The 27750-nt window shown below is 41.3% G+C and overlaps 1 protein-coding gene across 1 annotated transcript in view; it reads left to right on the top strand.

Annotated features, from left to right (window-relative positions):
- tyw1 (tRNA-yW synthesizing protein 1 homolog (S. cerevisiae)) overlaps window positions 1–27750 on the top strand; it is a 152030-nt gene that overhangs the window by 102848 nt on the left and 21432 nt on the right. The window contains exon 14 of the mRNA XM_078225004.1: window positions 16039–16149. Coding sequence (XP_078081130.1) covers window positions 16039–16149 — 111 coding nt within the window. The remainder of the gene's footprint in view (window positions 1–16038; window positions 16150–27750) is intronic.

The raw sequence follows: 27750 nt of genomic DNA, 5'->3' as shown, positions 1-27750 counted from the left end.
ATCAGTCTCAGTAAATGGTCATAATGTTCAAACAACTTGATCACACAACTCTCAATACAGAAATAATCTTGTCTTGCCTTAGTGAGATTCAAATGTATGAATATGAAGGACAGGGATTTGCCTTTAGCAGTGGAACCAAACATCAAATGCCTTGTATAGCATATTGTCTTATTTACTCCTTTGTCAAAGGAGAATTTCAACCACTTGAAGTTCTGTTGTATATTAATGCTGTATCAAATATCTTGCTAGTCGTCTTAAAACACTGGCTGTGATAGAGTCTAAAGCCTCGATTTTTGGGTCAGATTGGAGCTGAAATATGGATGCTGAATTGGAACATTTTAAGGGTCCCAAGTCCATGTGTAAAAGCCGAAGTTACAGATAATAAATATTTATAAAATAAAACTGTGTGCAAACATAGGTAATCAGCCATTTATAAAAAAGGAAACAAAATCTGCAATGGAACAATCCTTTGAGATAATTGGAAGTAACCTGGGCTGCTCAATTCAGTTTGACAGTGAGTTTGAACATACCCTTTGGTATCTTGCCCATAATCATAGAATCCCTACAGTGCAGAAGGAGGCCGTTCGGCTCATTGTGTCTGCACCGACCACAATCCCACCCAGGCCCTATCCCATAACCCCACATATTTACCCTGCTAATCCCCTGACGCTAGGGTCAATTTAGTACGGTCAATCTACCTAACCCACACATCTTTGACATGAGTCTGTAAAATGTAAGTGCTTAACTATGGTTACATTTGTGTCTCATTATTTGGAAGAAAATTGAGCAAATGGGTCGATGAGATGTTTTCAATGTATGAATCAATAAATATTTAAATAAAAGCAAAGTACTTAGCACATCATAACATGCAAGGCTGTGGACCAAGTGCTGGCAAATGGGACCAGGTAGACAGGTTAGGTGGTTCTCAAGTGTTGGTGCAGACCCGAGGGGCTGAAGGACCTCTTCTGCACTGGACTTTTGAGTCCAGTGTGACTCTTCTTTGGACCAATGTCATCTTGTGTTCCGAAAAAGAGTAACATTGGACTCAAAATGCTAACTCTATTTCCCTTTCCACAAATGCTGCCAGTCCTGCTGAGTTTTTCCAGCAATTTATGTTTATGTAAAATATTCAAAATTTGCTTTCATGGCATCATCGGTCTCTGACTCTGGATTCAGACTTTCAGTGGATACATTTTGAACACCGTCCAGTTCACTTACATGGACCAATCCTTGCAACTATGTGCTTTTTTAAAACTCAAAATGTTTCTCCCCACCTCTAGCTAAAACAGCCTGTTCAGTAACACGTACATGAGTATAACATTTTCCAATTCAAAACAACTCTTAACAATTGCATCACTTAACTGCTGGCATATCTGTTAATTTCTCTTGTGTGAATTTGATAGGTAATGATCATTTGCCCAACTCACATTGTCCTATATTAAATATAAACCAGCACTTCCATGTACCCTTCCATACGACAGAGAGAATATTGGTGTGAACCACAAGGTGAGCCACTTAACTCTTATTAGTACACTGACATGATTGTACATCATTCTGCTGATATTTTACAAGTTTTGACAGTCATATTTCACGCCCATCCTACTTATTAAGTCTGATCCTGGCAGTTTATTAGCTTGTTCCTAAACCAAGTGTTGAAGTGGTTATCTTCTTCCAAAATGACTGAACATTGCAGAGTTTGTACTGAGATTAAAATGACCTACTTAATGAAAATGTAGCTGGACTTCAAAATCAGATATACATTGAGAAAGACTGCTGACCAGAAAAGTATCTACATGATTGAAAGGAGTTGTTGCACTGGGAAATGCCTGGTCCTGGATGCACTGCAGCACATCACACATTGATAGGAAAGGACTGCTGATAAAACTGGTGCTGCTCACACATGACAGCAGTCAAATCTTTTTTTGAAATGGACTGCATGATGACAAGATCCAGCAAAAATAATCCGCATCCACCAGGATATAATACTAAGCAGTTCTTCATATTTGTGCACACCATTTTTTGTGGTAACTTAGAATTTTCATTAAAATATCAGATCTATTTAACACCTGAAGATGTGGAGAATATTAATCTGCGCTCTGTCATTAGGTTGATTACTTCAGTTACCAATGTGTTTTTTTAAATTCTGGCCAAGAATAAGTTGATGCCATAGTGCACTTCAGTCTTGCATCTTACACCTTTGCCCTTCATCCCTGTTTCAGCAATAAAAGTAATGCTTGCAGAAAGCGCCTGAAGAAGATTTCAATAAGAAACAGTCTGGCCGGACTTCTCCGGCCGTTCACGCCGGCGGGATTCTCCGGACCTGCCGGCAGCGCACTTCCCATTGAAAGCGGTGAGACCAGAGAATCCTGCCGCTAGCAAACAACACGCCACCTCCCACCGGCGGGAAAACCGTGGCTGGGAGGCTGGAGAATCTCAGCCTCAGTCTTTTGCTGTATTCCATATGCATTACTTTCAGTGAGATTTTAAAAATCACGACAAATTAGAAGGAACAAACAGCTGTGCATAGTCCATGTGAAGTAGGAAACAGCACAGCAATTAAATGAAACCAGAATTAAGTATTGCACTGGAAAGAAGATGATCAGAGGCTTCATTTTGCTTTGAAGCAGACTCTTAACTGTATTTCTTTCTTTGCTTTGGCTTCCCTAGTTGTTGAATTTGCGTGCAAGCCATACAAACAGAAGTGGCAACCTCAGTTTCCCCTTAATGGATTCATTCACTTGAAAAGCTGCGGCACTGCTATCATGTGGGTGGCATGGTGGCACAGTGGTTAGCACTGCTGCCTCACAGCGCCAGGGACCTGGGTTTGATTCCTGGCTTGGGTCACTGTCTGTGCAGAGTCTGCACGTTCTCCCCTTGTCTGCGTGGGTTTCCTCCGGGTGCTCTAGTTTTCTCCCACAGTCCGAAAGACGCGCTGGTAAGGTGCATCATCCATGCTAAATTCTCCCTCACTGTACCGAACAGGTGCCGGAGTCTAGAGGATTTTCGCAGTAACTTCATTGCAGTGTTAAAGTAAGCCTACTTATGACTAATAAATAATCTTTAACTTTATGAATTTAAAAGTGCACATTTTAGGAAAGTTTGTAGAGGAACTTTAGATATTTAATTGTTCAAGTGGCATGCATGTAATATGGTTTTTACAAAGAAACTATGGAACTGCATTCAGCATCAGAAAACTGTCCACTTTGCAACAAGGCCAGGTTCATGGGATTTATCGACTAGGTTTGTATGCAATAGTCTGCTGGCCTATTTTCTGCACTTTGAAAGAATTATTATTGACAAAAATGATTAGCAAGTTTGAACAATTAACTATTTTAGAACTTTGAAAATCCAGCATGTTGGAGCAGTGAACATGAGTTCCAACTGAGTCTAGGTACATTTTTGTTGATCATTGATTGCAAGATTGCATAAGGAAAACGGTATGGCTCATATTGGATTATATCTCACCACAGTTTCTTACGTGATGTGAGAAAAGATTTTGTTTCTATACTCTACCATGCCATCATGATATACAAGGTTGATTCCAGAAACACGAGTGTATGCATGTCAAGAAAGGATGAGCAGGCTGGGTCACATTTCTCAAAATAAAATATGGCGGAGGGCTGAGTTAATAGAGGTTTTTAAAATTATGAATGGTTTTGATTGAATGGCTAAAAAGATAATGTTTCCTACTTTTGAGAAATAGCGTAACCTAGAGGCCACTAATATAAGATAGCCATCAAGAAATTCGATAGAAAATTCAGAAAAAACTCCTTTTACTTAAAGAGTAGTAAGAATGTAGAACTCACTACCGTAGGGAGTGGTTGAAGCGATTAGTATCGATTTGTAGTTTCTCCTTAAATGCAATCATAAAAGAGAGAAGGGAATCGATGATTAAGATGGTACATTTCGACGAGGAACGATGAGAAAGTTCAACTGAAGCCAAATGCCAGCATGGATTCTTCGGGCTAAATGGCCTGTTTCTATGCCGTATATCTTATACAATGCCACTTATTCACCATCCCTTGTGAGAAGAACTATTCCCTGGTGTCAGTCCTAAATGTCTTTGTAAGTCAAAACTTAGACCCGGTTGTCCTGCTGCCAGAACTGTATTTGATTAAATGTTCTGGATTTATCTTTACTATGCCATCTTGGATTTGGTTGTCTTTGGTTGGACTGGGAGGGAAGCAGAATCTCTTGGGATTGGATTGACTTTAAGGTTACATCTGGCAATGCAAATTTGAAGCTAAATGGCAGACTCCATTATGTAAGGCAACTTAACAATATTTTTGGGCACTGTTGCTGATTGGACAATTGACTTAGCTTATTAGTAACACCAGAATAAGCAGACGAGGGACTGAGATTCACCCCTCTTCTGCTTTGATTGTGTCAGCATCACAGACTAGCATCCACATTCTGCCAACATTTATACGGTTAACCAGACAAAGCCTGCTATTAAGCTATTCTTCTTCTTTGAAGATAGGCCTGATGATAACAAATATATAAATGGAAATAATATATAGATGGATCTTGAAGATTTCAAGTGATGGGGCTAAGACTATTTCTATCAAGCAGGGTATTTCAGGTTTGACCAGGTGGCTGAAATCCTGAGTTGGTAAGCTGTATGATTTTTAGCTAAAATGCAACAGTACTCCTGTGCATTCTTGAGGACCATAAACCTTGGTTCAATCAACTTGCATCTCAGCTTTCTTGATTTGGGTAACTAGGGTGTGCCCTTGAGAGGGTGCCTGCATTCCCCAATGGGTAAACAGAATTGGGTAGATTTAGTTGCGTTTGGACTGTCTTAAATAGGGTTGCGATAAAAGTTTGAATCTGCGCTTGATTAATGGTTAGGATCTTGTAAATGGACATTATAACTGCTGCATATTATGGAATACCTTCAGTATGGTGATCTTGCATGCTGCCACACGTACTTCTCCTAATTCCCAGAAGACAGACTAAACTAGTATGATGAGGCCAATTGTAAATCGGCATGTAATAGAACAGTTTTTACGAAGTACAGTAAATTTCCTTTCACTTTTCCTATCATGAAGCACACTAAGTGCATTTTAAACTCAAAGAAATATGTTTATCATTTTTTTAAAGAGCAGATATTCACTCAATTTCCATCACAACTTCTGGTATATCACTAAATCCTAAGAAGCATGTCCATACCAAAAAACTCTTCTATCCTCTGCATTTCTTTTTTTTCCAGGTTTTTATCTTGAAGTTATACTCTAATTACCAATTATCAGTGACAGTAGTTTTACTCAATCTAACATAACAGAATCTTCATAATTTTGAATACTCTACTGGATTTCCTAAGTGTTGTTAGGGCCCATAGCCTTTGCAGTATCCAATGCCATCAGCTGTTTCTTGATATCATGTGGAGTGAACTGAATTGACTGAAGACTAACATGTGTGATGCTTGGAACCTCAGGAGGGGGTTGAGATAGTTCATCCATTCAGCACTTCAGGCTGAACATTGTTGCAAATCCTTCAGCTGTCTTTTTTTCACTGCTGTGCTGGGCTCTCCCATCATTGAGGATGGGGATACTTGTGGAGCCTCTTACTCTGGTGAGTTGTTAAATTGCCCACCATCATTCATGACCAGATGTGGCAGGACTGCAGAGCATGAATCTGATCTGTTAGTTGTGGGATTACCTTAGCGCTCTCTATATATAACATGTTGCTTTTGCTGCTTGGCGTGCAAGTAGTCCTGTGTTGCAGCTGAATAAGGTTTTTAGGTATGCCTGGTGATGCTCCTGGTATGCCCTCATGCATTCTTCATTGAACCAGAGTTGATCCATGGCTTGATGGTAATGGTAGTGTGGTGGATATGCCTGGCCATGAGGTGTCAGATTGTGATTGTGTACAGCTCTGCTCCCACAGCATCTCACTGATACCCAGTTTTGAGTTGATGAATCTGTTTGAAATTTGGTGCCACACAACACGACTGTATCCTCTATGTGAAACATCGACACATAGAAAATAGGAGCAGGAGTAGGCAATCCGGTCCATCAGTCTGATCCACCATTCATTATGATCATGACTGATCATCCAACTCAGTAACTTGTTCCTGCTTTCCCTCCATATTCTTTGATCCCTTTAACCCCAAGAGCTACACCTAACTCCTTCTTGAAAACATCTTGATGAAAGATTCTGTCATATTTTGGTTGCCCATCCCCAAGGGGCCTCACACAACTAGATTGCCAATTATTATTTTCTCTTTAAAAAAAATACCTCGTCTAGGATGGCCTGTTCTCTAGTAATTCCTCAACATGTTAGTCCAGAAAACCATCCCGTACCACTCCAGGAATTCCTTCTTTGTGGTATTGTTACTAATTTGATTTGCCCAATCTCTGTGCAGATTAAATGCACCTATAATTACAGAAGTTCCTTTATTGCCTGTTTCCTGTTTAAGACCGAGACCATTACAGTTTGGAGGTCTATATACAACCCCCTCTAATGCTTTTGCCCTTTGGCGTTTCTCAGTTCTACCCATTCAGATTCCACATCGTCGGAGCTAATATCCTTCCTCACTGTTGCATTAATTTCCTTTTTTAACAAGAAATGCAACTGCACCACCTTTTCCTTTTTGTCTGTCCTTCCTAAATACTGAATACCCCGCATGTTCAGTTATCATTCCTGGTCATTCTGCAGATATGTGTCTATAATCCTGACAATATCATACGCGTTTACATACATTTGCATAATTGACTCATCCACTTTATTGTGAATGCTCTGTGCATTAAGGCACAAAACCTCAAGGTTTGTCTTTTAACAATCCTTGTCCCATTTCTATTATTTTTCGCTGTGGCCATGTTTGATTCTGGCCCTTGATTTCTCTTTCTGTCACTGTTCTTCTTCCCTTTTCTGCCTTTTGTTCTGATCCTTATTTCCCCTCTCCTCTGACTCCTTGCTTAGGTTCCTAATCCCCCTGCCCTTTTGGGTTAAAATCTCCCCAACCACTCTAGCAAATACTCCCTCTCGGACATCAGTCGCTGAGCTTCATCTCCTCAAGCAAGTGATGGTCACTCCTACCAATACTGTCAAAGGCAGATGCATTTGTGATAGGTAGATTGATGAGGATGAGACCAAGTCGTTCTTCTCTCTTGGTTCCCTCAACCATCTGCTGTAGACTCCGTCTAGCAGCTATGTCCTTTGGGTCTAGGCCAGTGGTGGTGCTACCGAGCCGTCTTGGTGATGGACATTGTAGTCCTTCACCTAGAATACATTGCCACCCTCAGTGCTTTCTCCATGTGGCGTTCAACATGGAGGAGTACTGATTCATCAGCTGAGGGCGGAATAGTAGGTGGTAATAACAGGAGATTTTCTCGCCCATGTTTGACCTGATGCCACGAGACGTCTTTATTCATTCGAGGATGTGGGCATCGCTAGCTGGGCCAGAATTTATTACTCATCCCTATTTGCTCTTGACCTGTGTGGTTTGCTAGGTCGTTTCAAAAGGCATTTAAGAGTCAACCACATTGTTGTGGGTGTGGAGTCATATGTAAATCAGACCAGATAAGGATGCAGACTTTCTTCCCAAAAGGACGTTAGTGAACCAGATGGTTATTAAAGCAATCAACAGTGGATTCGTGGTCATCATTAGATTTTTAATTCCAGATTTTTTAAAAGGAATTAAAATTTCACCACCTGCCATGGTGGGATTCGAAACTGGGTCCCCAGACCATTACTCTGGTCCCCTGGATTACTAGTCCACTGACGGTACCGCGCCACCGCCTCCCTGAAGGAGCTATCTCTCTACTTTTGCCCCGATCCATAAACATTAGATCTGCTTTCTATTTTAAGCAGCCTTACTGGTTTCTCTCCCCCCCCCCCTCATTGTTAAATGTGCATGAATCTGACACTTGCTAGCTCCTTTGCTTAGTTTTAAAATTTTACTATCTAGTTTTATATTCTTCTTACTCTTCCTCCCAATGGATCAGCTCACTTTTTCCTTATTTGAGTTACTTTGACATCAGTGTCCTCGCCTGACCACATCCTCCAGAATTTACTTGCAGTCCTTTGCATAGGTAAGTGCTTCCTATTACTTCGTCATCTATGCTTTTTGGTATTGTATTTCCTATAGTACAAGCCAGTGGTTCCCAAAGGGTGCGGCGCGAGAGGATGGCAAGTGTGGTGGGAAGATTCAAGGACAATCAAAGAAACATTTAAACATGGTTTAAACGAGCATTGTTTTATACTTTCTGGATGTCCCATGATCATATTATAAAGTAGTTGTGTTCTATGTTATGAATCAAGCACTGCTAGGAGTTGTTTTTTTTTTGTTTTTGAATGTATTTCTTATCAATAAAAAATTTGGTGTGGCGCGTGCAAATTTTTATTCCGAAAGTGCGGCCCAGTGAAAAAAGTTTGGGAACCACTGGTATAAGCAATAGGAGCAGAAGTCGACCAAATGTTCCCTCGAGTCTGCTTCGATATTCCGTATGATCAAGGCTGACCTTCTGCCTCGACTCCACTTTCCTGCTGGCTCCCCAAATCCCTAGATTTCTGAAGAGAATCAAAGTCCGGATCATTTATTTATCTTTGTATTTTGTATCTGTATATAACCGTTCCTTGTAAGATGTTGCAAAGGTGGATGGATCAGACTTGAAAATGATGAAGATTTTGAATTCAGTGTGTTGGGGTTGGGTACAATGGGGAAAAAGCCACTAACTAGTGCTCCGGTTTCCTCCCACAGTCCGCAAGGTGTGCTGGTTAGGTGCATTGGCCATGCCAAATTCTCTCTGTGTACCCGAACAGGCGCTGGAGTGTGGTGATTAGGGGATTTTCACAGTAACTTCATTGCAGTGTTAATGTAAGCCTATTTGTGACGATAAATAAACTAAACTAGTTGAGCAGAACTTGGTCTGGAGCATGATAAATCAAAAACTACTGGGCATAGGATGGGATGGGAGTTGACGTGGAAAATGCGTTAAGTTCAGCCTAAAAGTTAACAAATATCTCTAATGGAATACTCTGGCTGCTTAAAAATTTATGACTGTTTAATATAGAAAGTTCAACCGTGAATTATAGCATAACTGAAGAGCTTGCATATAAAAATGTTTTTTGTATAGCTAATTTGATTACTTGCAATGGAAAGTAAAAGCCTGCCTCAACTCCTGCCAAGGTTTCTGGTCTTTTGAATGAGTGCTGTAGGATTGTAACTGAGTATTGATTGTTCCTTTTTGAACTTATGACATGTACTGAATGTATGTAACTTAGAAACAAGTTTAAACACAGGAGACAACCATTCAACTCGTCAGGCTTTAATTGAATTGAGACTCTCTCGGGCCAGATTTACTTTGCCTTATTTTCTCCCCATAGCCTTTTTTTTGTTTTTCTTGAAGTTATTATCCTGTACCAGGTACAGTGTACCTTTTCCTAGTCTGTAATAACTGAAACATTAATAGCAACTGTAACAAAGAATTTCAGATTCCAAAACTGCTCATGAAAAAGTTTGTTCTAAGCTTTGGGACGGCACGGTGGCTAGCCTCACAGCGCCAGGGACCTGGGTTCGATTCCCGGTATGGGTCACTGTCTGTGCAGAGTCTGCACGTTCTCCCCGTGTCTGTGTGGGTTTCCCCCGGGTGCTCCGGTTTCCTTCCACAATCCGAAAGATGTGCTGGTTAGGTGCATTGGCCATGATAAATTCTCCCTCGGAGTACCCGAACAGGCGCAGGAGTGTGGCGACTAGGGGATTTTCACAATAACTTCATTGCATAAGCCTATTTGTGACTAATAAATAAACTTGAACTTTTCTGCATCTCTGCATCCTTTTCAGATCATGAACTCTTCTTAGATCGTTTTAATTGGTAGATCCATCAGTGTTTACCTTGTTTATTCATTTTATCATTTTGAACACCTTTAAGCGCTATTCTAATAAATTTTAGATTACCACTTCTATTTTAGTTGCATTTTGTTTTTAACACGTGGAGGGAAACCCAGCAATTAAAAAGAGGTCGAGTGCCTGCTTGTGGGCCAAGCAGGGCATCAGTGTTTTTCCCAGGCCCAACAAGCTTATCTGCACAGTGGGGTTCCCCACATCTGGCTTTTGCCCCTATCTGACACTATTTTATTGAAACCATCACATCCACGCCATGATACCCAATTCTACCACAGCAAGGTATGCCTATCCCACCAGCAGCGTTGTCCGCTAACCCACCCTCCTCTCACAGTGAGGTTCACCAACTCTTCATTTGCTGCAGCAACCCCCCCACCCCAGAATGGTCTAGCCTTTCCGGTATTATGCGGTCTGACACTCCCCTCCCCCCATATCAGTTCCAACTTTTCCTCCCCTACCAACCCCCACACTGAGTACCAATACCACTCACTGTAAGGATTCCCTTCTAATGTAAGCCCCACCCCACTTTCATTTCACTGCAGGATCTGACACTCGCCCACAACCCTCTTTAACTCAGAGTTGATTGCCCAAAAATCCAAACACTAGGTCAAATTCAACCATCCTGCCCTCCACAAATAGAAACCAGCGTTTCCAGGTGTCACGTCTATTTTTGTATGAAAGTACGTTATGAACTGTTGGTTTTTGCCTTCCCTCTTTATATGATCCCCAAATCTTATCTTTCTCCTGCAAGGTCACCTTGGAAATATACCAAAGTTTTAGACCTGGCTCTTTCCTTTTCGGAAATTGCTGCCCCGTTAATGTTACCCATTAGAAAGGGACAGAATTCATCCTATTTGCCTGCTGCCAAAAGCTGTGAACCCAAATTCCTGATTCCATCACCCTCACTGAAGGCGAGCTTCCTTAAAGCTGACTGTACAAACTTAGAGGTGTGAATTGTCTGAGCAGAGCTCCACACCTTGTATTCTATCCATCACCAAGAGCATCTCTTTGCAACAATACAACATCACCTTTTTCTGCGCTTTTTTTTTTGGCTAACTCCAAGTTTGACTTCTCTGATGCTCTTTTTACTGTCCTCCTGAGCTACAGCCTTCAGAAACCCCAACATATTCAAAATCTGTCCACATTTTATCCTGAATTAAATCCAATATGCTATCGCCCATAATCTTACCAATCCCCAAACACTTCATTAAACAACTGCACTTTCAAGCTGTCGGGCCTTTGGCTCTCTGTTCGTCACAACATTTCTGCAGCTACAGATTTGCTCAACCGTATCCTAACCTCTACTTTTGATGTCCTAGCTCTAATAAAAGCATTGCACAAGAATGCAAGAGATAGGTGTAGACCATAAAGCCTTTGAACCTGTTCCTTCATTCAATACAATCTTGGCTGGTTTTGTGTTTCATCCCCACTTTCCTGCCTGCTCATCATACTCATTGATTCCCTGAAAGACCAAAATTCTGTCTATCCCAGTCTTAAATATAGTCAATAATGGAGCATCCACAGCACTCTGGAGTATAGAATTCCAAAGATTCATAACCCTTTGAGTGAAGAAATTTCTCCTCATCTCAGTCCTAAATGATCAACCCCTTATCCTGAACACTTGCCCACCCCTCCCAATTCTAGATTACCAACCCAGTGGAAATAATTTCTGTCAACCCTGTCAAGCCCCTTAACAATCTATGTTCCAATGCGATCACCTCTCATTCTATTAACCTGCAGAGAATGCAGGCCCAATTTATTGAAGGCCTCCTCCGAGAACAACACTCTCATCCCAGTGAACCTTCACTGTACTGCCTTCATTGCAAGTACATCCATCCTTAAATTTAGGGTCAAAACTGTACACATTACTCTCACTCTGGCTGTTCCTCCAGTTACATTCCTCTTGTTGGGGTTCTAGACCAGAACCCCAAGTTACATTAGGAAGCCAGACTAGACCCTAATATTTTTTCTGTTTTGGCATAAATGTAAGGAAAGGGTACTTCCTTCCAGGAATGATTCCACTGGCAAATTAGGGATCTTTTACAGTAAAACCAACTTTATTTAATAACACAGTTTAAATATAACTCTAACAAATGAATCAGCTTAACTATTAACAGTTGAACAATATTTGAGAAGGAAACAACTTTATCATTGTTTCGGTTCCAAGTAAGCAACATTCCTCTTAGAGACTTAAGTGCCACTTTAAATGCAGTTGGCAACCATAAATATACTTGCTTTAGTGAGTGTAGACAGCATTGAAACTTTCAAAGAGAGATAGAGTTCCAGAAACCTGCAAAATCCTCCAGGCTTCAACTACAAACTAAACTGTTTACTGCAAAGTGCTTTTTTTTCTCTGCTGCAGATCTAGGACTGCATGTAAACTACATCATCACATGACCCTGTTGGTCACTCTAATCAGAAATCCCAGGGGAACTTAAGTAAACATAAGTCCATTAACTCTACTTAATAAATACTTGCAAGGCTGAGATGATTAATCATCCTGCTCTCCTAGCATCTGAGCTGTATTCCAGTCAGACATACTAACTACCCATAGAATAAAGCTGAATTTTTAAACATTTCCCTTAAAAATAAATACAATTATATCTATATCAATTGCACTACTTTCATCACACACTTCTTTGCTCCCTTAAGCCCAAAGGATGCAGGCTTGAAAGTATGTGGTGGACAACTGGTTTAGCCATCCACTGCCAGGTCTGACGGGACCACATGATGCACTATCAGATCCTGCTCTTGAATACTAAAGCTGCTCCCTATTCCAGAATCATTCTGGAATGCAAAAGTAAACCTGTCTTTTCCTTACCACAAACCATCATCTTAAACCTCTTGTCCCATCTCCTCCCCATGGAGGTGAGCTTCAACAATATGTCACTAAGATTGAGACCAACCAATCAGTTGCCTCAGTTGCAACCCTTCCTTCCACTATCTGACCGATTAATGTTCCCGACTACCCTAGCCTTGACTTTCACCTTTTTCTAGTCCCTCAGTGATCTTCCCATATGCCCTCTCTGAGCTCATCTTGTCCGTAATATTCATCTCCTGGTCTCGACCCTATTCCACTCAACTGTGGACCCCCTCTGCTAGCCAATATTGTAAACAGTTCTCTGTCCTCAGGTTTTGTTCCTTCGTCAGTTAAATCATTTGTCATCACCCTTCTCAAGAAAACTAACCCTTGACCCCACCACCCTACTATCCCATTTCCATGCTTCCTTGAATATTGTGCCTCCTGCCAAATCTGTTTGCATCTTTCTCTGAAGTCCATTTTTGAATCCTTCCAATCATGTTTCATTCCTACCATAGTACCAAAACAGCTTTTATCGAAGTCCCAATTTACATCCTGTGTCACTGTGACAAGGGTAAACTGCTTCCTCGCCCTTGACCGGTCTGCTGCCTTTAACACAGTTGTTCACACCATCCTCTTCCAATGCCTCTCCAGCTGAGAGAACAGCCATCTTATCTACTTGAACCATTGTATTTCTTGTGTACCTCGAGGATCTGGCCGTGGCTCACTCCCTTCTTCTCAAGCACATGCTGCTTGTTCAAAAGCACGGCATTAGTTTTCACATGTATGCTGGTGACACCCAGCTCTCCCTCACCGTTACCTCTCTTGACTCCTTCACTGTTGCTTAATTATCAAAACACTTAACTGAAATCATTGATCAGATGAGCAGAAATTTCCTCCAATTAAATATTGGGTAGACTGAAGCTTTGGTCCCCATTCCAAACTCTGTTCCCTAGCTACCAATTCTATCTCTCTCCCTGGTAACAGTATGAGATTGGTTATGACCCAACCCCAGGTGGTGATCCCCAAAGTTGTTGATCCAGGTAAGACCTCTCATTTTGTCCAACTGGGATACCGCCAAATTGCTACAATCCCAGGTGGGGAGGGATGAACTCGCTCCCTGGCTTTATTCAACTCCCTCTGTTAGTTGCAACAAGGTTTGATCTAGAAAGCATCCCTTTTCACAGATACCTTTTTCCCAATGTTTATGTTTTAATTGGAACCGATTTAACCAGGCCTTCTTGAGTTAAAGATAAACTGTTAATTACTAAACGCAGAAAAATGGTAAAACATGTGCATATACATTCACGCAGGTCAGAAGGGAGAATTGAGTTCAAAGTAAATAAATATATAAAAGGTATATAGAACAGTCCTCGACTTGTGAGAAGAGGAGAATTGAGCATTGCAATTTGAGATTCCAGTCGAGTTGACTTAAGTAGGTGAATAGTCTGTTTCGAAGTTCCAGTAGAGTTGATTTCAGCAGACGAATAGGTCGTTTTGCGATTCCAGTGTTCTGCAGTTTAGCAGAGAAGCTCTCCAGTTCACTTTACAGCTGCAGTCCTTGCTGACAGGGCTGCCTTCAACAGTCAGAGAGAGAGATATTGAGTGTGCTTGCTGGCTTTTACTTCTGTGTCAAAACTTGAGTACTTGCATGGCGCCCCACCGCGCTCCCCCCATGCCCCACAGCCAATTAATACTGGAAACTTCTGTTCCAGCGCTGCTGTATCCCTAGCCAAGCTGTTCCAGTACAGCTACAACACTAGTATCTAGCCAGTAATGTAAAAAATTCACCTAGTATGTCCTACACATACAATAAGAGTTTTAACAACACCAGGTTAAAGTCCAGCAGGTTTATTTGGTAGCAAACACCATTAGCTGCAGGATTCAAACCAGATGCAAACCATCATGGTTTGCATCTGGTTTGAATCCTGCAGCTAATGGTGTTTGCTACCAAATAAACCTGTTGGACTTTAACCTGGTGTTGTTAAAACTCTTACTGTGTTCACCCCAGTCCAATGCCGGCATCTCCACATCATGACTATACATACAAAACAGGACAAATCCAACCCACTGCCCCATCAGTCCTCTCTTGATCATCTGTAATGTGATGGGCGGGGCAATAACTCCAATAACCCCTTCCAATAACATTAAGGCAGCATTTGGCTGAGTGTGGTGTCAAGGAGCATGAGCAAAAGTTTATCCAATAGGAATCGAGGGGAAACTCTCCACTTGTTGGAATCATACGTAGCAAAAAGAAAATGGTTCTGGTTGTTGGCAGTCAGTCATCTCAGCTCCAGGACATCACAGCAGGAGTTCCTCAGGGTAGTGTCCTAGGCCCAACCATCTACAGTTGCTTTATCAATGACCTTTCTTCCATCATAGGGTCAGAAGTGAGGATGTTCACTGTGTTCAACACAATGCTCAGTACCAATCACGACAACACAGATACTGAAGTTGTCCAAGTCCAGGCTTGGGCTGATAAGTGGCAAGTAACATTCGCGCCATAAAAGAGTCAGACAATGACCATCTTCAGCAAGAGAATCTAACCACTGACCCTTAACATTGAATGGCAGCATCATCATTGAACCCCCCATTATTAACATCCTGGGGGGTTACCATTGATCAGAAGCTGAACTGGAGCAGTCATATAAATAGTGAAGCTACAAGAGTAGTTTTAGAGGTGAGAATCCTGCAGCGAATAACTTGCCTCCTAATTCCCCAAAGCCTATCTACAATCTACAAGGCACAAGTATGGAGCATAATTGAATACTCTTTACTTGCCTGCATGAGTGCAGCTCCAACAATACTCAAGAAACTTGACACCACCCAAGACAAAGCAGCTCCACATCCACAATATTGATTCTTTTTCCATCAGTGACGCACCGTGGCAGCAGAGTGTACCATTGACACGATGCACTGCAGGAACTCGGCAAGATTCCTTAGACAGCACCTTCCAAACCTATGCACACTACCATCTAGAAGGGCAAGGGCAGTGGATACCTGGGAACACCACCACCTGAAAGTTCCCCTCCCAACCACTCACCATCCTGACATAAATATATCGCCATTCCATCTCTGTCTCTGGGTCAAAATCCTGGCACTCCCTCCGTAACAATACTTTGGTTGTAAGTGGACAATAGTTTCTCGAGGGCAATTAGGGATGGTCAATAAATGCTGCCATAGCCAGCAAAGCCTTTGAATGATTAAAAAAAAATTTCTATAAATCTTTTGCCAAGATTTGTATGCGAGCATAGACACAGATTTATTTGACACTGTAGGGCATGACAAAAATAATTTCTTCAAAGTGAAATATAGAGAAGAATTTTTTTTTGCCAGATTCTGATAGAAAATTCTGTGTCTTAAATTATATTCTTCATCTGTGATCTTGCAGAAACAACGCACGGTATATAGGCTAACTCTGGTAAAGGCCTGGAATGTGGATGAACTTCGATCTTATGCTGACCTGATTGAGATTGGGAAACCTGACTTCATTGAAGTTAAAGTAAGTCCGAATATTAGTTAGTATGTTGGCAGAAAAGCATTGCCATATGCCATTATTGCATGATTTTTTAAAAATTAAGACTTAGAAGTTGTATTTTCTCTGGCAGAATACTGTTTATAATTTTTTTCATATTTGGGTGTGTGAGCGTCAAATCCTGTCCAAAAGCATGAATTTCTTCAGGTTCGATGTGATGATTCCAACAGTATGTTGCACCCTGGCACAGAGGAATGCCTTCTCATTCCTCCAGCGCCTCGAGTTAAGAATTCCTTTCCAGTTCAAAAAGAAATGCTACCGGTGGAGAGATTTCTTAAATAAATGGTATTGAACCCAGTATTTAAAAGGCAAAGTAACACAGATGCTGACAATATGAAGCACAAACAGTAACTGCTGGAGGTCAGGCAGCATCATCCTATAAACCTCTCTCCATTGCATTTTGTTGACAATAGTCCTTTTGTTATCAAACCATGCATCTTTTGACCCACTATTAGCAATTGTGTGGGAGATGAACTCGTACTTCATAATTTATATAAAGTGACCGGAAGTGTTGACAGTGCTTGCAGATTGATACCCTCACTACATTGTTAAAGTAAAGTTTATTGGTCACAAGTAAGGCTTACATTAACACTGCAATGAAGTTACTGTGAAATTTCCCTAGTCGCCACACTCCATTGCCTGTTTGGGTCAGTACACCTAACCAGCACATATTTCAGACTGTGAGAGGAGCACCCGGAGGGAACCCACGCAGATGCAGGGAGAATGTGCAAACTCCCCCACACAATGACCCAAGCTGGGAATCGAACCCGGATCCCTGGCGCTGTGAGGCAGCAGTGCTAACCACTGTGCCACCATGCCACCCTTTGCACAACAACACACTTGTTGCAATGCGATCTAGCATTTTAATCCTGGGTTATAACATACTATTGGTAGTAAATTCATTAAATGTAGGATAATAGAAAAAGTGAAGCATTGCAAATCAATACCTCATGATGCAGTTCAGATGAAGTTTCCATCTGTAATGATAAAAGATCCTGATTGAGTTTGAAGAAACGTATTGAGCAACAAGTTTATGCACACTGTCTGGAATTACATAGAAGAGACAGCTCAGAATTAAACTAAAGAACTCTAAACTAAGAACTTTAGGGATGGCCAATAAATGCTGGCCAGCTAGTGACACCCATGCCTCACGAATGAATTTAAAAAAATGCTAATTCAACCGAACTAGTCTCTGCTGGTGTTTCTATTCCACACGAGTCCTCCTTCCATTCCATCTGCCTAATCTCAGTCTTTCAACATGTCTTTTATATTCCCTTTTCACTCATGTACTCATCTAGTTCCCTTTTCAAAGCTTCTACGCTATTCATTTTGATTCACTTCCTATGGTAGCAAGTTTACACATTCCAACCATTCTGAGTGAAGAAGTTTATCTTTTTTATTGGATTTATCAGCATATTGTTCATTGCTGACTGCAGTTCGAAGAAATCTAATGCTCAGTTAGGATGTCTGTGAAGTTATCTTGGCAAATGTGTCCCTGTGAAAAGATCTAGTGTTTTCTAATGTGTAATATTTTCTTTGCTGATGCAGGTTTTGAATTCTTAGTGACTTAGTGCACTGCTTTTGGTGCCAACTCAATCAAAAATTTCCATCTTGCACATAAACTATTTTAAAGTTTGGGAATATATGGGTACATCCAAACGCTTAATGCTGCTGATAGTTCCTTTGCGCCTTATTTTTAAACTAATGTTAACCTACTGAAAATAAATGAGCAAATGCCAGCTTAGAAGTAATAAAGGAATGTGGCACAGGTGTGTTAAACATTTGGATTAAACTTGGGTTGAACTGAAATTCTCATCACTGCGTTGAAATTCCCAAATCAAATTTCATTTAAAACCTTTATCAAGTTCTGATTAAGGTATCCTTGTATGACAAGAACCTCCATGTTAAAGAACAAAGAACAGTACAGCACAGGAACAGGCTCTTCGGCCCTCCAAGCCTGCGCCAATCACGTTTACCTATCTAGACTAACCGCTTATATCCCTCTATTCCCCATTTGTTCATATGCCTATCAAGATGAGTCTTAAATGTGGCTAACGTAACTGCCTCAACCACCTCAGTTGGCAGTCCCCCATCATCCTCTGTGTAAAAAAAACTTCCCCCGCACATCTCCACTGAACCTTTCCCCTCTTATCTTGAACTTGTGCCCCCTTGTAATTGTCATTTATGCCCTGGGAAAAAGCTTCCAACTGTTCAACCTATCTATCTATACCTGTCATAATTTTATAAACTTCTATCAGATCGCCCCTCAACCTCCGTCTTTCCAGGGAGAACAATCGCAGTTTAGTCAATCTTTCCTCATAGTTAATACCCTCCATACCAGGCAACATCCTGGTAAACCTTTTCTGCACTCCCTCCAAAGCCTCCACATCCTCCTGATAGTGTGGTGACCAGAATTGGACACAGTATTCCAAATATGGCCCAACCAACGTTTTATATAACTGTAACGTAATTTGCCAACTTTTATACTCGATGCCCCATCTGATAAAGGCAAGCAGGCCGTATGCTTCTTTTACCACCTTTTCCACCTTTGCTGCCCCTTTTAAGGATCTGTGGACCTGTACTCCCAGATCTCTCTGTGTATCACTATCATTAAATAATTAATGATAAGTGTGAAATATAATTTATAAGTGAAAGTGTACAGGCTGACAAATTTAGGGGGTTTCAATCTCATTTTCATGTATTTTTTCGTGTGAATGGAAGGAATTCCATGATTTTCTATAAAATAGAGACATGAAGCAAAGTAATTTTAACAGTCATTGAGAGATTGGAGCTAATTGGATGATCAGACTTTTAAACTATTTTGAGGACAGTTGCAAGTGCCATAATCCAATTTCTAACCAAGTTTTATTTAGATTTTTTTTGTATGAAACTTATTGTTATTTAACTGACCACTTTGGATCACTTCAGCAGTCTGTGGTGCAGTCCCTGCAGTCTCCAAGGCAGAATCCAGTAGATTAATAATGAAATTGATGGTACAATTGCCAAATTGTCACCAACTGGAAAAAAAAGTGTTTTTTTTTAAATTCTCTGATCCTCATTTTATGTGGGTTGTAAGATGGAATAGCAGAACACAGAGCACAAATAATGTTAATTGTCATTGATGACCTGTTTAAAGTAATACTCAGAAGTTAAAGTAAAGTTTATTTATTATTCACAAGTAAGCTTACACTCACACTGCAATGAAGATACTGTGAAAATCCCCTAGATGCTGCACTCCGGAGCCTGTTCGGGTACACTGAGGGAGAATTTAGCATGGCCAATGCACCTAACCTAACCTGCACATCTTTGAACTGTGGGAGGAAACTGGAGCACCCAGAGGAAACCCACGCAGACACAGGGAGAACGTGCAAACTCCACACAGTCACCCAAGCCGGGAATCGAACGTGGGTTCCTGGTGCCGTGAGGCAGCTGTGCTAACCACTGTGCTGCCTTTTAAATTAGTATATACATTGGCACCAAAATACTTTTGTGATGGAAATTTTATGGCAATTTTTAAAAATATGATAGCAGCACAATAGTGGTATCTCTTTGACATGAAATTGTAACAGGAGCAAGCAGAATCAATATTTCCTGTCCAGTCATGTCATCTTTTGATGAGCAATACATTACTTTTCTTATTGAACATAAGCATTAGCAAACAATCATTGATCTGTTTGCTATGGTGCTTTATTACACTGCTGTTGGGTGATTATTATCCTAAACTGCTGAATCACTAAACAATTTCTGTGGATTATATCCTCTAGGTATTCAACTCCTTCTTCATTAGCATTCTGAGACAGTGTTGCACTGCTTTTCAGTGAGAAATCCAACAATGGCCTATTTTTAAAAATATAACTTGCAGTGTTGGTAACCGCAAGAGTTTTCATATGATTACATAGAGATTGATTTTTAAAGGCTGGAGTTCAACTCCTCATCAGCTTTACCATTCTAACGAGAATGATAAAATCTGTAGTAATCTATTCTAGATGCTAGTAGTAAACAGCACTTGCAAACAAAGTACCTTTTCAGCAGCCTGATGATATACATATTATTGATCCCTGCATTGTTTTCCCCCTTTATTCTCAGTGCAATTTTGCTGTGGCTATGAGTGCTGTTTCTGTAATGCTTTCCTTCCTGCCCTGGGTCATTCATAATCTGATGCCCTGTTGATCCTGTGCCGCTAACCACTTTAAAATGTAAAATTAACTTAAATGCTAGGACGGCACGGTGGCACAGTGGTTAGCACCACTGCTTCACAGTGCCAGGGACCAGGGTTCAATTCCAGCCTCGGGTCACCATCTGCGTGGGATTTGCACGTTCTCCCCACGTCTGCATGGGTTTCCTCTGGGCGCTCAGGTTTCCTCCCACATGTCAAAAATGTGTGGGTTAGGTTGATTGCCCATGCTTAATTGCCCCTTAGTATCAGGGGAACTAGCAGGGTGAAAATGTGAGGTTATGGGGTTAGGGCCTGGGTGGGATTGTTGTTGGTGCAGGCTCGATGGACTGAATGACCTCCTTCGCACTGTAGTGATTCTGTGATGTTGTTTCTGTTTCATATATTTGCTGACTAAAGCTATCAATGATTAAAAACTAATGCCGTGCACAGAATTCTATTCTGGCTAAAAGCTTTAATAACCAAGAACAAATCCTATTTTCTATGAATTGAAGGCAGCCCACCACCACCTTCCCCAAAGACTGTCCACCATCGACATGGCACAAGTCAGGAGTGTGATGGAATACTCTCCACTTGCCTGGATAAGTGCACTAAGGATGGTCAACACCATCTAAGACCAAACAGCCTGCTTGATTGGCACCTTATCAGAAAATAGTTCTCAAGGGTAATTAGGGATGGGCAATAAATGTCAGATGCTCACATCCCTTGAAGGAATAAAGAAATTGTGCACCCTTGTCTGAATTCAAGGGCACTTCACATTAAATACATAAAACAATAAGGATGAATATCAGCTAAAATTAAAATAAAAAAAATTGAACAGCTGCTATATAACTCACATCTTCAGAAAATTAACATAGATTAGTTGACATCATCATAAACGTTATTAATTTGGTAATCTTGTGAGCTACCTATTATAATACAGATACTGGGGAAAGGTTTAGACTAATTTTATTAAGGGGTTTACATCATGTCAAATGGTTTGAGACTGTAATGTCTTTTCCGAACTCTCAAATTGGATAACTACCTATAGCTAATTTACTAATTGACATTTTTTTTGTGTATTATATCATTCTTATTTGATCATTTCTCATTAGTCAGCTATTTGTTTTGCATTATCTCAAATTAGTCTCAGTTCCCCATCAATGCAATTGTGGTTGGGTAACTTGGAAATCAGGTCAACGATCTTATTTTTGAATGTGCAGATATAAGGTGGTTTGAGGTCATTTCCAAATCATATTGGTTCCGCACCAAGGCATTGCCAAGCTGGGTTTTAGTAGACTGCAATAGACTATCTTAAAACTCCAGTTTTTAAAGTAGAGAGGGAATCCACGCTCCTGCCAGCTATCAACTGATGTGAAAAAAGTGATTTCAGAATGCCGAGCTCGAGGAATTACTTTTGTATGCAGGCACAGAGCTCCAGTGTTGCTAGGCAATATGAGACTTGTGGCCAATGGTCTAACTCCAGTCTGCTGTAAGTGTGTTACACTCTACATATACCTCTCTGACACATGTATGGGACTCTCAAGAATGTTGTTACTTCATTGGGCATTAGCACCTTTGTGTCAACATGATTAAAATACCTCAACAGGAATGTGATGTAATTGTGTCAATATTTTACTCATCCATTGCCAATGATGATGGATGTTTATTTTCCAGAATCCCTTCCATTTTTATAAGCAAAACAACATGCCCTAAAAACTGGTACAGTACAGCACAATCATTTCACCACATATATTACATATGTGTATCTACCAGACACTTTCACATAAAAGTAAAGAAAATGAGTAACAGGATGGGGAGAAAAAAGACTAATGCATCTCCCAAGGTCATATCAATTTTATTTTCCTGCTCTTTAAGTATGCTCAAACAATAGCTTTTAATTTTGACAGGAGACCAGACTCAGTGAGTATAATACCTTATTATCAATTTACATTTTTGGCACAGTGGGGATATGGCGGGTCCATCTTGTTGTGGTATGCAGATGGTGTAGAATCTTTAGTTGAGTCTCCTTCGTTCTATTACAGACCGAGATTATTTTTCCCCCAATAATGCCCCAAATCTCTCCTTCACTATTCACTGGGAGGTCCCTTTTTTCCACGTCTTGCATATTCATATTGGATCAAGAGCATAATATGTCATAAAACTTGCTAATTAATTGCTTTGATTCTGTGCACAGTAAGATTTTTTTCCATCGGGGAAACACTGGCATTAAGATGCAAGGATGTTTTATTAAGAATAAAGTCTCTAAATTGAAAGTATCTTAAAAAAAAAAATGTTTTGGGATATCAAATTGTTGACACAGTTACTCAAAAGTTAAGGAGGCACCACTATACAGACTGCCTAGGCTTGTGAGTCCCCTATCCTTCCAAATGTCAAAACCATGGTCCATGAGGCCTGGTGGAAAATCTGGGTTACCCTGTATGGGATAGCAGAGGTCAACATACAGCTTCCCTCCAAATTGTGGACCATCCTCAATATTCTCTTGAGTATTAGTGATTATTAGGTTCTCTCATTTGTCTGGTACAGTCTTAAAATCTAAGAAATAGCAGAGTTTGTCAAGACTGACCAGCTTCAATATCGAGCCAATTGGAAGTGGGGTCCCCTCTTGTCCATTCTCGTCTAAAACTAAGATGAGAGGCTAGCTGATACAATTTTATATTCAGCACACCAAGGCTCCCTTTTGAACTCGGAAGTTGTAATTTGGCCAATTTTAAGTGAGGTCCCTTTTTATTCCATATGAAGGAGCTAACCCCCCACTCCCCCCATTAATTTCCTTCAGGTCCTTAGCAGAAAGTAAAATTGGTAGCATCTGTGGAGACTACAGCAACCTAGGTAATACATTCATCTTAAACAGTGCTATCCTGCCCAGCCATGATACAGGTAGAGAGGACCAGTGATGTAGATCCTACTTTATAGATGTGAGTTGGGGGGGGTGGTGGGTAAAGTTTGCCATATACATCTGAATGAATGAGAGGGTAATAGATATACCCAAATAGGTAAACTCTGAAGTGGACCATCTGATGGAGAAAGGAGCAAGGGGAGGAGTTCTCCCCTAAACCTTCCCAATGGCATGGTCTCAGACTTCGCAAAGTGTATTTTGTAATCTGAGAAGGAGCCAAACTGACTCACAATGTCGGTAGTAGCAGGAACAGAGATTTCCGACTTAGACAAAAATAGTAACGTGTCATCAGCATATAATGTAATCTTATGCTGCTTTCGCCACCAGCCAAGCCAAATATCGAAGGGTTCTGTCTCATTGCCTCGGTGAAGGGCTCGAGGGCTATTTCAAACAACAGGGGTGGCGGGCAATCCTGCCTGATCCCCCACTTAAGACTAAAATTATTAAATCAATAATTGTTGGGGAGAAACTGCTTAAAGTGGATTTGTATGAAGCACAAACCCCACTTGCCACCCCCCACTCACCCTGACCAAATTTCTGCAGCATATAGAATAACTAGTTCCATTCCATTCCACCCGATCAAATGCTTTCTCTGCATCCGATGAAATCACCAAGCCTCCCACCTCTTGGTTTTGAGAAATCTGAACATTGTGACATGAATATTGGCCACATATAAACCCAGTGGATGACCCTGGATACTCAAGGGAAGAATGCTTTCTAGACGCAATGCCAGTATTATAGATAGTAACCTTAAATCTACATTTAAAAGTGAGACTGGGCTATAGGATGCACATTCCACTGCACTTTTGCCTGTCTTCAAAATTAAAGAGATATTCGCTTCTCCAAGTGATCGAGGCAACCGTCCTGTTTCAAATGAATGGCTGTATGTGCAAATCAGAGGTTCTATTAGCATGTCTTTGAATTCCTTATAAAATTCACTTCTAAAGCCATCAGGTCCCAGAGCCTTACCAGACTGAAGATCCCACAATGCAGATAATACTTCCCCCTTAGAAATGGGAACCTTTAAGGTCAACCTTTGGTCTTCAGTCATCGCTGGGAGTTCAAAAGAAGAAAAACATAATTTCATATTCATTAATGCATCTCTAGACATCTGTTTGATATAAATTTTCATAAAAGCTCTTAAATGCCTTGTTAATATCCTTAATCTTTTGCAGCCTATTGCCCTTTGAATCCCATACAGAGGAAATAATCCGAGAGTTTACTTTCTTCTTTGTAAGGCAAGCTAAATGCCTACTTGGTTTTTTGGGCAGCGTGGCAGCAGAGTGGTTTGCACCGCTGCCTCATAGTGCCAGGGTTCCCGGTTCAATTTCGGCTTGTGGAGTTTGCACATTTTTATCGTGTCTGTGTGGCTTTCCTCCGGGTGCACCGGTTTCCTCCCACTGTCCCAAGATGTACAGGTTAGGTGGATTGGCCATGCTAAAATTGCCCCTTAGTGTCCTGAGATGCGTAGATTAGAGGGATTAGTGGGTAAAATATGTAGGGATATGGGGGTAGGGCCTGGGTGGGATTGTGGTCAGTGCAGACCCGATGGGCCAAATGGCCTCTTTCTGCACTGTAGGGTCTCTATGATTCTATGATAAAGACAAGTATGAGTCCCTGCCTTTCTTATGTACAATACTCGCTGTAGTACTCAGTTACTAGACCATCCCTGTCAGAATGATAAGTGCCAGCCCAGAATAAAAGAAAATTATAATGAAAATGGACAAAGTCTAGACTTTACAGTCAACTGTAAATCTGTTACTAATGACATTCAGCCACGGGATCTGAATTGTTGCCTTCCATGGTGTTAACAAAAGCCATGGCTTTAGCCAGGGTGTCGAATGCTTTTGGAGAGTTGTTGAATGCCACCCTCAGTATGGCAGGAGACAGTAGGGCATATTGTGCTCCAATGGCCTTCAGTTATCTTCTAATTTCATCAAAACCTTTGCGCTTTTGTTGTATCACCACTGAAAAATCTTGGAAGAAAGAGATCTTCACTCCATCATAGAGCAAGGCCCCACTATGTCTAGCTGCCTCCTTACTTTTTGGCGATCTTTGAAGGTTTTGCAAATGCATAATTAAGGGCCAGGCTCATTATTTGTCATTAGGCGTCAAAGCAAGTAAATGGTATGCTCATTCTAATTTAATACTCTCAGCTTTCGTTTCTGTGTTACAAAAGCTTGGTAGCTAGCTCTCAGCATTAACTGGGAGCTTACCCTCAGCTTCTCCTGACAAACCGATAATCCAAATATTTTCCTCTGGCCTCAGTCTCTAGATTGTTTAGATCATAGAATCCCTTCAGTGCAGAAAGAGGCCATTTGGCCATCAAGCCTGCACCAACAACAATCCCACCAGGGCCCTATCTCCGTAACCCCATGTATTTACCCTGCTAATCCCCCTGACACTACGTGACAACTTAGCGTGGCCAATCAACCTAACCAGCACATCTTTGAACTGTAGGAGGAAACCCACACCGATACAGGGAGAACGTGCAAGCTCCACACAGACAGTGATCCAAGGCTGGAATCGAACCCTGGTCCCTGGCACTGTGAGGCAGCCGTGCTAACCACTGTGCCACCATGCTGCCCATTGATGTTCTGACACATTGAGCAGTTGAATCATAAGCAGGTCTCTAACAAGGAAGTTGCATTTTCCACAGTAAAAATTCTCTCCTCAGCTTTGTCAAGATTTTACCAGTATTCTGTAGCATGAGCACGGATATTTTGTGCTAATAGACCGAGTTTCTCATCAGTGACCTTGATAATATTAGCAGTCATCAGTTGTAACGCCTTTGAAAGTGTCGGGTCAAGAACTGGCTCATTCACCATGTTGCCATGTTGAAGAATTGACTCCTTCCCAGTTGCCTCCAACTGCTGTCTCTCGTCATTGGTTTGCTTTTTACCATGAGAAGACTCTGTTAAGTTTCCTTCAGGAAGCAGAGATGACAGAGCATTAATCCTTGGTGCTCCTCCATAGCATTCCCACAAAGATTTTTTGTGGTCTGTTTCTAGTTCATTTTCGATCCTCTCCATTCCTCTACTCTAATAAATATTGTGTTTTGGACTATTAACCAAAATTGCGGACAAAAGATAATTCGGCAAATGTATGATAGGTATAGTAAGATATTCATGATGTGGAGATGCCGGCGTTGGACTGGGGTAAACACAGTAAGAAGTTTAACAACACCAGGATAAAGTCCAACAGGTTTATTTGGTAGCAAAAGCCACACAAGCTTTCGAGGCTCTGAGCCCCTTCTTCAGGTGAGTGGGAATTCTGTTCACAAACAGAACTTATAAAGACACAGACTCAATTTACATGAATAATGGTTGGAATGCGAATACTTACAACTAATCCAGTCTTTAAGAAACAAAACAATGGGAGTGGAGAGAGCATCAAGACAGGCTAAAAAGATGTGTATTGTCTCCAGACAAGACAGCCAGTGAAACTCTGCAGGTCCACGCAACTGTGGGAGTTACAAATAGTGTGACATAAACCCAATATCCCGGTTGAGGCCGTCCTTGTGTGTGCGGAACTTGGCTATCAGTTTCTGCTCAGCGACTCTGCGCTGTCGTGTGTCGCGAAGGCCGCCTTGGAGAACGCTTACCCGAATATCAGAGGCCGAATGCCCGTGACCGCTGAAGTGCTCCCCAACAGCGGTCACGGGCATTCGGCCTCTGATATTCGGGTAAGCGTTCTCCAAGGCGGCCTTCGCGACACACGACAGCGCAGAGTCGCTGAGCAGAAACTGATAGCCAAGTTCCGCACACACAAGGACGGCCTCAACCGGGATATTGGGTTTATGTCACACTATTTGTAACTCCCACAGTTGCGTGGACCTGCAGAGTTTCACTGGCTGTCTTGTCTGGAGACAATACACATCTTTTTAGCCTGTCTTGATGCTCTCTCCACTCCCATTGTTTTGTTTCTTAAAGACTGGATTAGTTGTAAGTATTCGCATTCCAACCATTATTCATGTAAATTGAGTCTGTGTCTTTATAAGTTCTGTTTGTGAACAGAATTCCCACTCACCTGAAGAAGGGGCTCAGAGCCTCGAAAGCTTGTGTGGCTTTTGCTACCAAATAAACCTGTTGGACTTTAACCTGGTGTTGTTAAACTTCTTACATAGTAAGATATACCAGAGGAGCCTGCTATGTTTGTCCCTTCAGTTCCACCCCCTCCAACTGTAGAGAAGTACTTGGGCTGGAATCCTACCTCTGATCACACCGGTGGGATTTTCTGCTCCCGTTACAGTAAACAGAGATTTTTAAAGTTAAAGGTTTTTTAAGTTTAAAGTTTGTTTATTAGTGTCGCAAGTAGGCTTACATTAACACTGCAATGCAGTTACTGTGAAAATCCCCTAGTTGCCACACTCCGCCTGTTCGGGTACACTGAGGGAGAATTTACCATGGCCAGTGCACCTGACCAGCACAGACAGTGACCCAAACCAGGAATCGAACCCGGGTCCCTGGTGCTGTGAGGCAGCAGTCTAACTGCT

The sequence above is a fragment of the Mustelus asterias genome, chromosome 12 (assembly GCF_964213995.1).
Source record: "Mustelus asterias chromosome 12, sMusAst1.hap1.1, whole genome shotgun sequence".
Lineage (NCBI taxonomy): Eukaryota > Metazoa > Chordata > Chondrichthyes > Carcharhiniformes > Triakidae > Mustelus > Mustelus asterias.
This window is presented reverse-complemented; position numbering and strand designations above follow the sequence as displayed.